We start from the raw sequence: 16062 nt of genomic DNA, 5'->3' as shown, positions 1-16062 counted from the left end.
ACGTCAGTGACGCAAATGGCAGCAGTAGACATGCAGTGCTTGTGTCCCTGTGTGCTAAAATCTCTGGTTTTCTCTATGGACTTTGGTGTGGGAGGGTGAGCGCTTTGCAAACTCCAGATTCCGGCTAGACAATTTAACAGTACTTTTTAAAGCTATTGTGGACTTAAGCACATGAGCACATGTAGCTACCACATAAAAAATAAATAAATTGTTCCTTTAACCTCACCTGGTGGTCAACCCAAAGGTCAGGATTAAATATCTTTGTTTTTTCATAAAATACAAACTCGATAACTTTAAAGTGGACTGTTTAAAAGTTAAATAAACAGTGTAGACTTCTTACAAATGAACATACATGATAAACACTGCACTAAATTTAATAAATCAGCAGTTTGAGTCACACAGAAATGTCTGTTTTTTGACTCATATTTCTCCATTTCTGTAGCAGTGTGGACATAAAGTCACATTTATCTTATTATCTCTAATAATTTAAACATTTATCAATATTTCCAATATATCACCTATAAGGAGTAGAATATACAACTTTGGGGTGGTTTTGACACAGTATGCCCCCTTGTGGCGTTGTACGCGTTGGTTATTAATCTGCTATACATGTGTGGTTCTTCTAATTTTTGGTAAAAATAATTTAGAACTGTGGAAAATCCACACACTATATTGAAATTTTCTTGAATAAAGTTGATTTTAAAGCAGGGGTTTCAAACTCCAATGACTTGGAGTGCCACTAAGTGTGAAATAATCTTAATAAAAACTATTTTGAAATTATGTGAAATATTATCATAAAAGGGTTTGCTTTGATATGGAACAACAAATAGTTCACAATATAAATGTATTTATGATGCAAAAATTGGGAAAAATAACCAGAATATACATAATTTCTCATTAGATTATTGTATATTAGTAATAAATACGTTGTAATGTCAATAATGTTCTGTTCCCCCCAGAATATGAACTTTGCCCTACATTATACTTGACATAGTCTATTTCTGGGCAATCACAAGAGCCTTGGCACAACTGTCATGGCCAGAAGATTCATGCTATATTTCCACTCTGGTCTCCTCCTAATCCTAAAAATAATTTGGAACCTGTGCAACTGTCACATCAAATCCCACTTCAGTGCAATCTGTGAGGTTTTTTTTCACAACACAAGTGTCTGTGGGAGGCGCCAGTCATAAGTGAAAGTGGCACAAATATGATTCATATTTAAAAAATAATACAAATTAAACACACTGGGTATAATTTTTTTTCCACTTCCATGTAAAATATTGTGCCCTGAGGTGTGTTTTTACCCCCCAGGGATCCCTCCGTTAATCCTGTATGTAAATGGCAGCCAATAGATGCTGTTGTTGAGTTGGGCTGGGATTAGCAGGAGGCGAATGAGTTTCAATTTTACTGGATTACAGAACAAAGAGAGGGGAAAGGGACACCCTGCTCTGTTAAAGGAGACAAAAAGAGGAATAAACTGAAGGGAAAACACACACACGCACAAGTGTCATATATTTAAAAAGCTGCCGTCGAAAGTCTTTCGCTGCGATGTTCCGGATTACGCTTGTGGATGGGGATCGTGAGCGTTTGTGATGGATTAAAAACCGGGGGGGAATAAGAACCTATTCCGGGATTGACAACAGCAACAAGGCTATTTTAATCGCGAATTAAGGTGAGATTTCGATGTCTGCTTCCCCGTACGTGTGCTGCTGTGCCGCCGTGTGTGCTGTTTCAATTCCGCCCATGGCTTTTGTTTGTCAATAGTACGTGTAGAAAAATTAGGGATTAAGAAGCTAATTTCCAGACTGGTGTGGTGGTGGGGGAGGAGAGGAGAGCAAAGTGGCTAGTGCTGTTTAGCTCTCGCTAAGCTAACGCGGCGGAGCTAACGAGTTTACGATGGCTAGTTAGCCAGCTAGCTCGGCGTTAGTATGATACGTTCAGCTAATTAGCCAGCGGTGATTAATAATTAAACACATGCTAAGTACAAATTATAGGCGTTAGTTAGTTTTGCGGCGAACTCGGTGACGAGGAAAGAAGAAGAAACTCCTTCCTTTAACCTTGTGACTGAAGCGTTAGCCTCTATTTATATGTGTTTGTACACAGCTTTGCTAAATTAACTCTCATACGTTGCTATAAGGGCACAAGCTAGGACAACAAAGCAAAGCTAGCTCGCAACTGTCAAACCATAAAGACAAGGGACACATTTCTAAACTTTACGAAACAAAAAAATAGCATTAATTGCTGTGTTGGTGCGTTAATTACAGCCTTGTTACGCTTAATAAATTAATTGTAAAATTGGACATTAAATGGCCGCTGCTATGGCAAATTTATAAAATTGTACTAAACATTTCCTTTATTTATTTATTAAAAAAAATATTATTTACATAGCCGTTATTGAAAGTTGTAAACAGGAACAGCATGGGCATACATAATTTATAACATACACTATACTTTAGAAGATCTAGATAAGAAGAATACATGCAAAAAATAGAAAAGTTATAATAATAATTTAATGTCCATAGATGTGGAAATTAAGCGTTGGGTTTATAGGCTAATTAAAAAAAAAAAAAAAACATTTAATCAGCTAAATAAAACAAAAACATAACGTTTGAATAAATGTCGAATTGTGATTATTTTGACTGAAATTGCAATTGCGATATGATTTCGATATCAGTAACATAATCACATATTTATTTGAATAACATAATTAAAATGATTACTGTGTGATATTTGTGCAGATCTGTGAGAAACAAAGAATATGATCCATATCATATGAAATATTGAAAATTTAAGTAATCTGTATTGTGATATTAAATAACATTGCGGTTAATTGTTCGGCCCTAGTGGATATGGTTTCGGTGTCAATGATTATCAAGAGTTTAACATTTAACATACATTTATACTCGTATAACAACATAGCAAACGTTATCAAACAACTTAAAACACAGGAAAATGTCAATTATTGTACTACTGATTAATTCTTTATTATTAGTCTTTATTGATAGGCACCAAACCTATACTGTAATTGGATCATTCTATTGCTAGTTGTAGTCTTGTACTAACCCCTTTTTATTTCTTAATTTTTGTAAAGTTTATTTGTAGAACACATTTTAACAAGAAGGCATTTTAAGGTGCTTTCCAATAAAAAGAGATTGAAACACAGCAGTGACAGCAGCATAAAATGCATGATAAAATACAATAAAAACATTTAAATAAAGAGGTAAAAGAAAGGGAGAGTGAAAGAGAAAAAATAATTTGGGAAACGGGTAGCTTTTTCAGGTGAATGAATTGATTTACTTTATTTACTATTTACTATTTGTGTTCTTTAAGTTTTCTACACGGACTGTTTCTCTTTTGTTTTCTTTTTCATCCCTTCACTGGCCCTTTTTACTGGTTAATTACCATTTTTTTTATTCATATGTACAGTGTGTGTGAATTCGTGTAGAAAAGGTATTTGTTAGTTAACGTTTAACTCAAGGAGAGAGAGATAAAAGCGAGTTTCTTCCTTTAACCTTGTACATTTAATGTTAGCATCTATTTATGGTCTGTACACAGTGTCTGTCTGCTTTGTTTTGATATAATATATCCCCACATACGTTGCTGTTAGGTTACTCTACATGCTAGGACAACAAAGCAAGCTGATTGAACACCAAGAACTGTATTAATCCCAGTTTTGTTATACATTATTAATATGCAGTAAACCTGGAAAATACAATTTAGCAAAAAATTTAATCAAACAAACACACGTGGTTTGGGGGAAAATGTTGTGTTTCAGCTGCACCATATAAAATAAAAGTAAAATATAAATGTGCTATGCATGCAAGAAATAGAATTTGATTATCTTAGATTAGATTAGATTAGAGTAGCACAGATTAGATTAGGTCTGATTAGGTTACTCTTTATTGATCCCAGACTGGCAAAATTCTTTTGTCACAGCAGCAAAAAGGTCAGATGGGTCGAGTCAAAAGTAAGAATATAAAGATGTAAACACAAAATAGGAAACAAGAACAAGCAACAAGAATGTTAAAATAAACAGGAATGGAAGGAATATTAAAATTCATGTGCAGAATTGCAGGGATTTGGATGTCAGATTGAAACAGTCCACAGTTTTCTCTGTTCACACTCTGTCTTCACAATTGAATTCACATGACATTCACAAGAGAATTTGTACACATGACGTACAATCACTTCCTTCGGAGGAACAAAAACACATGGTTATTTATGACACTCATGCTTTACTGTGTCATGTGGGGTCATTATTATCTCACCCTTTCTCCTGGCTCCAACTTCACAGCCAAATATAAACACTATTAACAACCAAAATGGAGCTAAAACCTTTATTCACAACTCTTTAAGTTGATACATTATTAGTTATTTTGACATTCACTCAGTAATGGCACCCTGCTCTGAAGCTCTGCATGTAAATATAAGGATCTAGCCGATGTTTGTTTTAACGATGAGTTTCAAAACCTGTTTTGCAGCAGCAGGTATGTCGCCATGTCTGTCCTGCTTAATTTTGCTTTCGCACCAAGAACCGTTGGTTTATTATTGTGTCGCTCTCGTTCTTCTCGAGTGAAGTTCCATTTACGTCTGGAACGTCTTTAATATGTGTGCATTTGATTTACCGTGAAACAAATGCAGCAGAATTGTTATTATCTGTAAGAGGAGCAGTGTTTGTATGAAGGGATCCGATGTCGGGATTGGTGAAGTTGCTTGAGTTGGAAATCAGAGTTTAGGGCCTTGGAAATCTTGGAGTTCTGATTACAAATGGAAAACACAGCTTTGTAAACCCATGCAGGTGTTTCCTCTTATCTACCCAATGACAGGGTTCCAACAGATTCTTAAAAAAGTCCTTAAAATTAAAATGAAAATAAAAGAAAACCTGAAAATATTCAGAGCCAGAAGAAAGAAACCAGAAAATATTCACGTTAGAAGCTGAAAATTTGAGAACTTCTCTAAATGATTGGTAACATGAGTAGATATTCCAGCTTTTTCGCTGCACCAAATGGAGTTTCTGGCACCAAATGGAGTTTCTGGCATCAAAAAGTATTTTTTAGAAAAGTCTGGAATTCAACTGATGAGATTGTAGAGGCTGCACTTGGATGGATGTGTCCTTTGTCCTCCGGTTAGCTTTGTTGTGCAAACACAGTAACACAAGTACCATATAGTCATCAATAACAGATGCATAAACTTTATGTGGCTTTGTTTTTTTTAATAGAAATATAGCATTGATGTTTATGTTATTATGACTCCAAGAACATATAGATAGATAGATAGATAGATAGATACTTTATTGATCCCGAAGGAAATTCAAGCATCCAGTAACAGTAACATACATGGAACATACATTAAACATACATTAGAGTTATCTTATAAGATAAAGATAAATGTAAATGTAAACATGTACAGATAAATCAAAGAAATGAAACGAAACATATGAAGCAAAATTAAACATCTGCAGATAAATTAAACATTTGCATAGAAAATAAATATATAACTGTGTTAAGTTAACCCGTGCTAAACGTCTATACAAAAACTATATAAAAAATAGAAAGTGACTAGAAATAAAAAGTCAAAGCAGTGTGAAAATTGTTCCTCCAAACTGTTAAAATAAGAATTTGCAAAGTCAAGTAGAGCACAGCCACTTACTTTCTTAAAGATTGTGACCTCACTTGGTTTTACAGAGCAGATCTTCAATTAGAATAAAATAACTCATGTAACAGGGTGTTTTGTTTCCAAAAGTCCAAATAAATTTCCCTGGAAAACTACATGTATATATTAGAGATCAGCTTTTCTAGCAGTATTATTCCTTGTATAGTCAAATATAACCAATTTGAACTTCGAGCAGCTGCTAACGAGAGGCATTCAAGAAACCTCCATACATTTTTATCAGTTCTGCAAACACACACAGGTCTACTCACCTTAATGCTTGTTGCTGCCACCTTTTGGTAATCTACAAATTAGGTTGTCATTAGAGTAGAAAAATTTGCTTTTATGAACGTAATCATTATAAAAAAAAGTTTGTTTTGTAACAGTCATAGTAACCAATCTTCTTATAATCAAGCTAATAATCAAATCCTTCTTATCCCTACTATATATCTGCAACAGTGGCCTTGTATGTGATTTCATTTAAAACATATAGTCCTGTAAATACCCCATATAATTGAAATAAGCTTTTCTTTATTTTAAGGATGTGCATCACAGCCTGAAAAGTGCTTAAACTGACTTTGAGGAATGAGGTTCATGTATTTCAGGTCATGACTTTTATATTCCCTCAGCATTGGTTTGCTTTGCCACCATATATTATCTGCAAATGAGGCAAAATAGCAATGTTTTTTAGTCTTTAAAACAGATTTTGGAGAGTGACTGATGTCCATGTGGTCAATTTCAGTTTTAGAAATTAACTGACAGCCCAACAAGTCAGAGATTTACAGCTCGCCCAAAATAGAAGTGATATATATATATATATATATATATATATCACGTAAATACCAGCATAGTGTAGTCAGGTAGAAATGTGACTTAGAGCTGTCTTAACTCCAAACAGTCACAAACTGAGCCGGAAAAAAAGAGCTCTGCATTGTTTTCTGTTTGTGTCGTGTATCTGATGATCCGTTTTAAAGCCAATATCTGCAGATATTGATATTGTGCCGATAATATTGTGCATCCCTATTTAAAACACCTGTGAGAAGCATGTATCCAAACAAGTAATCAGTAACAACCGACAGATGTAGAAGGTGTTATAGCTGTTTTGCTCATCAAGTCCAATAGTCCTTTTTTTGTGCTAAGATATTACAAACCAGTTTGTCTTAAAGCAAGAACTGAAAGTCAATAATAAGTTACAACACCTGTAACTCTCAGCTGCAGGGTCAATAAACTCACACCTGCTTACATTTGGCTTTTGTCTGCACTGTGATTGGATAAAAATCAGTCCAGGGTCAAGTGACTCAGCAAAACACAGGATTTTTTTTATCAGTTCTGGCTCCGATCGGTAGTAATGTAAACATGACGTGGTCATTTCGCCATTCAGTACTTGATTTTTGGCAGTCTGGTTAAAGTATCAGTGTGAGGTAATACCATTTTGCTTTTGAGTTTAACACTTCTGTGACAGGATAGCATGTGTACTTCTCATGACCGTAACCTTTTACGCTGAGTGTACCCCGCCTTTCACCCATGTCAGCTGGGATTGGCACGTCACCAGAGCATAGAAATAGAGCTTTGCCCCCATATACGTGTCATTGCGGGAGCCCTCAGGACTTCCGCGGAACGACAAGATTCACCAGCAGTTGTGCTTCTCAGTACCGTAATTCCTCAACAATTGAACTACCAGATATTGAAAGTGAACAATATGTCGGAAAAAGGGACTCACTCATTGAAGGCACTCATTGAACATTTTTTGACAATTCTACAGCCATAAAATCAAGATATGACAGTCATAAGAGCGTTAAAAGGTTTTGGTTCACGAAGAACCAAAACAATGGAAACTTTCCAATGCCTAATGGAAAATTCCCTTTTTAAGACCTGCGTGTTTTAAATAATGTGTAAACTCGCTAATGTTTTTGTGAAAGCAGCATGACCATTAATCATGTTTTTGTAAGTGCCATAATAACCTCATTGTCACATTGTACCACTTTATTGATTATTAACACTGTTCCACCACGAAGTGCTAATAAATATTCTCCCCGAGGACCGTAACAGCACCATGACATTATCCTTGAGCCGTCCTCCTCTTCGTCTCAAAGCGGTTGACATGGCATTATCCCGACGCCTGCGCTTATCCCAACCTTTCTCCTTCTCGCCACTTCCTTTTTGAATATGTGAGGGAAAGAGGCCATCTATTTTGAGGCCGTAATAATTTAGGCAAGGGGGGCTAATGTTTGCGGCGGCCTCAGGGGAGGCAGATTTAGACGGCCAATAGACTTGGTGTGTTTTTTTCGACTGTTGCAGCTGAACCACGCCACACCCTCCCTCCCCTGTCTGTCCGTCTGCATCTGTCTATCTCTGTCTCTCCAACTCTCTGTCCTCTCTCTATTGAGTTAGCGGTTCGGGGCTCGCCAGAGGCTAGTATAATGGTTCCCAGTGTCTGGCGAGATTAAAGGCCAGAGCTGCATTGTTCAAATGCCCCGAGATTAGTTTCCAAGGAGACGGGCTTCAGTTGCCATGAGAACATAGTGCCCGGCTTTAGTCGGGCAGTTTTGTCTTTAACAATTCCGATCCATTTGCCTCTTTTACTTTTATTTACATTGTCTAGCTTTTCATCGCTGGGGCTTTGGGGATGTGCTGTCGTTGTTTTTCCCTCTGCAGTCGTTACGGGAAATAAATGACTTATGTCAGCCATCTTAAGTCGGCAGCTCTCTCTCCTCCTGATCCATGTGTCGAGTGTCTGGAGACGGCCTGACAAGGGTTCACGTGATATCATGTGAGCGTTGGAATTAGCCACAGTCGACAACTTTGGGAAAATCATAAGTTGCTGATTTTAAATAGATTGATCTTTTAGCCACGCTCGCGAGAACAATGTTGTTGTTTTTAAAAACAAATATGACAGGAATAGATGTTCATGGTCACAGTTTATGCTGTTGCCCAATCCAGTGATTCCCAAAGACTGGGTTGGTACCCACAGAGGGGTCGCAGGAGATTTTTTTTGGGTCCCCAAAGAACAAGTTCTACTTGGAAATAGGTCTTATTCGATTCTTTTCTTAGCCCGTAAAATGTCACGAAAATGTCATAAATTGTTGATCAGTGTTTTCCCCAAACCTCCAAATAATGATGTTCTCGAATGTTTTGTTTTATCCACAAACCAAAATGGTTCAGTTTTAATGATGTATTTGCTATGTGGAGCAAAAAACACAAGAAAATATTCACAATACTGTCAATATTCAACAGAAAACAGAAAACTTTTGGACAATAGGTTTTAATCAATTATTTATTTAATCTGTTGATTATACACAAATCTGGTTGCATTTGAAAGACCCTTCACAATGGTACACCCCAGTCACACGGTCAAGTCAGACTTAAAAGGCAGCTGAGGAACGAGGCAGTGGCGCTTTCTCACAAACAAACGCTGCACGTTGCACCTGGCATTTGTGGTGAAATGTCTCGGCAGCTGCTGTTGCTGTGATTGTTATGAAATCTTGTAATGGTTGTAATGGTTTTTCCCACAGGATGCAGTCCATGGATTTTTTTTAAATTTTGAGTATGAAGTTATTCACAGGAATATTTCAACATGCATCACACGGATTGCCTCAGAGTTTTGATATTTCCTGGCCTTGTGTGTCCTCCACCCACGTTAGTGGTTCACAGCTAAAGGTCTCAACGTTTTGGCGTTTCATTTTATTGCTCCCCTTTAGGATGAATTATTTTTAGCTTACATTTATTTGTCCGGTTCTTCTTGAAAATGATAATTCCCATCAGCCTCAGCTGGACTTGGTGTAGAAATGCAAATGTACGATAAAAACAGACACAATCTGCTAAAATTGCGATGGATTTGCAATGTATTTAGATATTTATTTCTTAAATATCCGACAGATTTAGGGCTTCACTGATAACTATAACTAAATGATTCACCTTAAATGTGAATATGTTCTGGTTTCTTTCTTCGTCTATCAAAGTAAATTGAATTTATTTAGTTTCTGGACAAAACTAGGGATGACACAATACTACTTTTTTGGAGCTTTAAAGCTATAAAGTAGGGTTTAATATCTAATTGCGATTTTTTTGAAATTACAATTGTTATGTGAATTGCAATTAGAGCTGAAACAATTACTTGATTACTTTGTGTAAAGTGATTTTTTTTTTTAGACCAGTTTCTTTGATTTTTCAGCTTCTTGAATGTGAATATGTTCTAGATGCTCCATAGATCAAAAAAATCATTAAAAGTGAATCATTTTGGTTTGTGTACACAACAAGACATCATCATTTCAAACATTTCCAGGATTGACAAACACTCATTGATGTTTTTTGACATTTTATGAACCAAACGATTACTCGATTAATCAAGAAAATAATCGTTATTATATAGATATCAGAGTGGATGGTAATTTTTACATAATTGCTCTCATTTTCATTTGAATAACTGTGTTGTCTCTGTGGGTGTGTGAGAAACAAATATGCGTTCCTCGGTCTGTGGAACATGATGTGTATAAATCAGGACAATATTTGATCTAGGATGGTCAATTTACACACATTTTGGCTTTAAGATATATTGCCCTTCCTGCGATTTGAAAATTGCAGTAGGCTGTATTGCAATTTTAATAAAATTAAAATTTTTCCAGCCCTACTCTGGCAACACGTTTGTGCCATTTCAACCCACACGTGACATAACATGATTTTTATTTGAACTTTCACAGTCTGTACTGCATTGTAGTATTAGTTTTGTAAACACCCGTTATATATGAAACAGCTTGTGATTAACGTAGAAAACAATCTACATATTAATCGAGTGGGCTTACAGATGCCAAACTCTGTGATGTCAGGAGAAGTTGATTTTGAATGCCTGTCAACGCGAGAGTGCATGCTCAGACACATGCGGGCTCTGTGGATATCACGCTGTTGCTCCCCCCCCATCACTGTGTGTCTGGTTGTGCTCCCTCCCTGCAGAGGCATGGCTCAGATGAGGAAGCTGGCGTGTGACGGCGTCAGGGCGAGTGCCCGGGGCGAGCCGCAAGTACCGCTGCTGTCAGCCAGACAGGAGATCCTCACCAGCCTGGTGTCGGCCCTGGACTCAGTGGTATACACACAAACACACACACACTGATGTTTTTATTTGGGTCTTTTCAAGCTGTGGTGTCAAGATGATTAACTGCTCTGAGCAAACGAGTGAAAATCAACCCTGAAAAAACATGTTAGTAAGCAGCCACTTTGCATTTTTAAAACCTGTGAATGCTTCTTGTTTTTTAAAAATAACTCAAGTGAACGTCAGGGGGGATTGGTTAGCGATAGAATCTGAGGGGTTGGAATTAAGTGTTGTTTATCTCTGCCAAGAAAGCCAGAATGCAGATCGTATCTCGTTTTCTTAATGAACTCTTTTAGTTTGACTTGTTTACCATGAGGTCTGCCGGCATCGTCTCGCCGCGATAACCGACACCAGCGTCCGTGTCTGCTCCTTCCGTGTTTTGCAGTGCATGGCGATGTCGAAGCTCAACGCCGAGGTGGCGTGCGTCACTGTGCACGAGGACAGCGTGATCGCCGTGGGCACGGAAAGGGGCCGAGTGTTCCTCAACTCCAGGAGGGAAATCCAAACAGACTTCTACAAGTTTTGCCGTGAGTGCATGTTGTTTTCATGCCATTCATTCTTCACAGAGCGTCAGTCACTCGTTCATCTTCAAGGATTTTTCCCCTGTAGGGGTTTTCAAAGTTCACGTCACTTCAACATCAACAAAGACGGCACATGCTATGTCACATCTTCTTTTTTCATGTCTTAAATTACCCCCTAATGGCTTTTAGAACTTCTTTGTAAAGGTTCAGAGGCTAAAGCCAAGTTTTTTAGATCAAGTCCATCCCTGAAAGCTGGAGGAGACGACATATTTTTTGCGTTATTGATCATTAAAGTCATAGCAACCTTTCAGAACGCATTAAATCAAGTGATCTGGGCGAACACTAGATTTCTGCACTGCTCTTCTAGGCTCCATTTCCACAGCCTTCCAAAGACCAATCACAGGACAGTTAAGAGCATTGATTCCCAAACCCTGGGTCTGGACCCACAGATGGGTCGTGGGAGCAAATTTGCTGGATTTTACCAACCTGTCAGTTCAGATTTACGTGTATGCGTTTTAAATAACATTCATAATGCTGACGTCAATGAGAAGTGGGAAATGTGCAAATCTGGCAAAAACCAGTCAGTAACAACGCTCTACGTGGTATTTTCACACACACAAACAGCTCCGCAATAGGCCTACGTAGTTTTGAGTATTTGAATTTGTGATTTTGAATTAGTGATAGTGAATTTGACCTCTGCAACACTGTGACATTTTATTTCATTTTAGAGATTCAAAATTAAACTAAAAATTAAAAATGTGTCGCTTTACAATCTTGGTCACTTCTGCAAATGCATTCCTGCATCTTTGAAATAGTTGTCCTGACTTATTGAACATTTAAAGTTCAGCGCTCAACTCTCAGAAGAAGCTTAGTCAGATATTTTTTCAGAAAATACTCCCTGCCCCAAACTAAATTCCTTCCTTTTTCCGTCATTTCTAATGAGCAGAGTAGCGTGCGGGATTGTGAGTTGAGTCATATTTGAGAAATCAGCGTTGGGACATTTAACTCCACCTGTTGCCTCTCAGCGCTGAAGTCCAACACTTCCCAGATTCCACTGCGTTTCCCTGTAATTTCACCGAATGAAAAGAACCTGTGGCCTCCCGCTATCCGCTTTTATTTCATCAGCTCGGGTATGAAAGGTGAAATTACTTCATCCAGTTAACTCCACTATTGCTTCGTTTCGTGCATCAAATTAAGGTGGAAAACGGCGTTGTTTGTGGCGCCAGGAAGTCGAGTCAGCCTTCAAGCGTAACAAATGAGGACGGTGCAAACTAAAGTGGCTTTCGTGTTTTCTACTTAATCATCAATTGTTGCGGATGCTTACACTCGTCCAAACAAGCCATTCATTTTATTAAAGACAAATTAAAGACAAACAAGTCGTTAATTTTGTGCGGCACTGTTTTTCTCAAAGGTGACATGTTCATTACTCTCAGGAGTGAGTCTCTCAATCATCCTGGGATTTGTTGTTTTGGACGTAAAAAGCTCGAAAATGAACTCCACACTCGTCTTTTAATATTCTCCTGTGCTGTTTTTTTTGTGTGTGTGTTTCTGTCATTTTTGGTGTTTCAGGGGCGCCGTGTTTGCAAACTCTGACCACAGCCAACACCCATACCAAAGACCAGGAAGGTGACGCCAACAAACCGAGCAAGGACGGCGACCACGGGAAACCGAGGGCTCCGTCAGATGCTCAGTCCAACATCTTTGTCCTGAGGAAGATGGTGGAGGAAGTCTTCACTGTGCTTTACAGTAAGGACGTGGTGTGGAATGGACATGATTTATAAGATGCGTCGCAATTCAGGGGACACTTCCTTTGTGGTGGTTATTGAAGGCAACTAGTTTTTGTTTCTTGAATAGACCTGGAAGCAGCCATTTCCCATTTGGAAATCTGAAAACCCCCTGACGTCGAAAAGTAAACCATGGGACTAGGATCAATAATTCCCATAATATATTATTGTTTTCTTGTAAATATGAGGATAAAAAATGGTAGTGCAGATTAATATCTTTCACCACACGCACTTGGTTTTTACAGACAGGCTCCAAAATTAGAGCTGCAGCTAACAATTATATTCGTAATTGATGAATCTGTAGAGTATTTTGGGTCCAGAAAATGTAGAAAAATGCCGATCAGTGTTTGTCAAACCTGGAAATGACGATGTCCTTGAATGTCTTGTTTTGTCCACAAACCAAAAATGATTCAGTTTGAATAATTTCTTTGTTACATGGAGCAAAGAAACAATAAAAATGTGTACATTTAAGAAACTAAAACGATCACAAATCTTGTTTTAATCATGAAAAAAACCCTCAAACTGATAAATCGATGATCAAAATAGTTGATGATTCTTTGTCGATTTTAGTAATCGATTAATAATCAATTATTCGAGTAATTGTTCCAGCGCTGAACCAAATGTAACCAGTTTTCATTGTTAGGCCAGATAACAGAAAAATAATACATTGTTTAAGTACCTTATTAAGTATTTATTGAATATATCCTACATATAACACTGTTACTTTAAAACGTATTTATTTATTTATTTATATTTGATGACCTTTCACGTCAAAAGACCCTTACTAGCTCATAATTTTCTACCCAGAAATATGTATTATAGCAATGAAGGTAAAACATTTCTTCGGGACTTTGAATTTTAATGCATGTTATAGACTTACGGGTGACTACTCTGTATTTTTTAAACGGCTCCGGTCCTTAAGCGGTTCTCGAACCGGTAATTACAAAAACAAAACTGCACACACTTTGTCAAAAAAACAATACTTTTATTTCCAGGGCCCATAGGTGTCAGATATGCAGGTCCCCAGCACTTTTAAAAAGTTTTATCTGGCTTTGCCCTGCCCAATCGTAGTTCACCATCTTTCGGGTCCTATCACGCATGCTCACGCTCCACCTCCCCGAGGGGCCGGGCGCACTACCTCGCCGCATCCCACCAACAAGCCCCCGATGAAGGGAGTACACATGTCCACGGCCCTGGGAAGTGGCGAGCAAGTTGACACCGGAACAATAGCGGGTGGTAAAAAAGTAATTTTCGTTCTTATTCGATCTTGTTACGACCGTTTACGCCGGAACCGGTGCAGTATTGGCACTGCGTTTCGGTACCTGACCCTACCAATCAGTGGCCGGCAATCTGTTGAAGTCACATTTTAGTATTGGCTCGGAGCCTCGCCCGAGCAGGAACTAAATAAAACCACGAGGTATCAGCTACTATCACTGATGGAAAAGCAAAACGGTGCCAATTCACACCGTACCGAGTTGATTCGTGCCATGACAATTGTCTTACACCTGTCTACGATTGTCAGAATAATCAGTGCGAGGCAATTTTTCTGTGCAAATCTTATCTTATTAATAAAGAACAAATCCAAACAAAGCAAGGATTATTAATACTTCCTCTTGTGACGCGCAGGTGAAGCGGTGGGAAAGAGCAGCCTGGTCCCTGTGCCTTATGAGTGGATCCAGAAGGACCCCAGCTGTGTGGTGGCGCATGGCTTGCCCGAAGGAGTGGCCCTGAAGAAGCCCTCCGAGTATGACACCAAGACCCTGATGAAGATCCTGGAGCAGAGCCACCGCATCCAGTTCACGGTGAAACGGTAAGTCTCGTGTCCGCTGTTGTGTTGTGTTTCCCGAACAATATGCTGCTGTTCACGCTCACAGACTCCCGGTGTCAGATTATAAAACCAGATGTTTCACATCTGATCGCTCCAAATAGATGTTTGGCATTTCACTTTAGCCTCTAATGTTTTCCAGAGATACATACTTGTGTTTGGCTGGGAGCGCATTTCCCTTGTGCTTTGTCATCTCCTGTAGTTTGATGGTAGCAGACAGACTGTTGTGTATTAGTCGAGGATAAACAGGGTTTTAATTTAGCTGGGGAGAAGAAACATGTTTCCCAGTTTCCAGTCACTGTTTCCAGAACATGTTTTCTTCATAACAATACTGGCAATGTACAACAGGATTATCTGCAGAGGTGGACAAGGTCCAGTGACTTGTATTTTTCTTTTCTTTTTTCCCCCCATGTAATAAAAATTAATGTGTATGAAGGGAAATGGTAAAGTCTGGCCAATATTAATGAGGCTCGTCACTCCACAGAGACTTATATCTGATTTGTCTTTGCCAGAATCTGGTTCTCCTGTTGGATCAAGGCAGACTTTTTCACTTTTTTTTTTTGAAGTGTGGTTGTATGTATTTCATGCCACCTGCTCTGAGAACCAACCTCAGCCGTGGAGGATTGTTTCAAATGAAAACATGGCTCCCAGTAGGCACACAAGGGAAAAACAGATGAATTAACACAAGGCTTACACAAGCTTAAGTCAATGATATTTTATATAATATATAATCTGCTTCATCTCGCTGTTATTAAGCATTTTTTGACAGGAAACGGAATTTTTTTCTCTCCTGCACCAAAGTCCTTTTAGAAAATCATCAATTTTACATCGCACAGGAGTTGTTGATCTACTGCTGCTTAAATCAGTGAATTCAAATGTACTATTTCATGACTTTGGTGTTTGAAATCCTAGATTTACCTCAGTGACACGAGATCACAGAATTAGCCCTTTAAAAACCGTCAGCTCCTGTTTTCATGCAAGCTAAAAACGTACATTTTTTCCATGTGCTTTTGTGCTGGAGAGCTTCCTTTTGCAAAAGGCTGTCAGAGAGTTAAGTAAATGTGTCCACACCTAAACTGTACCTTTTATTAGTTGTATACTTGTATAATTATGCGTTAAAGTAGTTTTTTTACATTTATACATTGTCTGTAGGCTCTCAAATTTTAAAAAAGGTGGATTGTAATTTTTGAGGTACTTGAA

At 38.1% G+C, this 16062-nt stretch overlaps 1 protein-coding gene across 1 annotated transcript in view; it reads left to right on the top strand.

Moving 5' to 3' along the window:
- Nucleotides 1-1342: 1342 nt before the first annotated feature.
- Nucleotides 1343-16062, top strand: part of gtf2ird1 (GTF2I repeat domain containing 1) — a 36478-nt gene continuing 21758 nt past the window's right edge. The window contains exons 1-5 of the mRNA XM_044042246.1: nucleotides 1343-1672; nucleotides 10597-10726; nucleotides 11118-11259; nucleotides 12823-12999; nucleotides 14664-14847. Coding sequence (XP_043898181.1) covers nucleotides 10601-10726; nucleotides 11118-11259; nucleotides 12823-12999; nucleotides 14664-14847 — 629 coding nt within the window. The 5' untranslated portion in view covers nucleotides 1343-1672; nucleotides 10597-10600. The remainder of the gene's footprint in view (nucleotides 1673-10596; nucleotides 10727-11117; nucleotides 11260-12822; nucleotides 13000-14663; nucleotides 14848-16062) is intronic.

The sequence above is a fragment of the Solea senegalensis genome, linkage group LG13 (genome assembly GCF_019176455.1).
Source record: "Solea senegalensis isolate Sse05_10M linkage group LG13, IFAPA_SoseM_1, whole genome shotgun sequence".
NCBI classification, from domain to species: domain Eukaryota; kingdom Metazoa; phylum Chordata; class Actinopteri; order Pleuronectiformes; family Soleidae; genus Solea; species Solea senegalensis.
The sequence above is the reverse complement of the archived record's forward strand: the minus strand, read 5'-3'. Positions and strand labels throughout refer to the sequence as shown.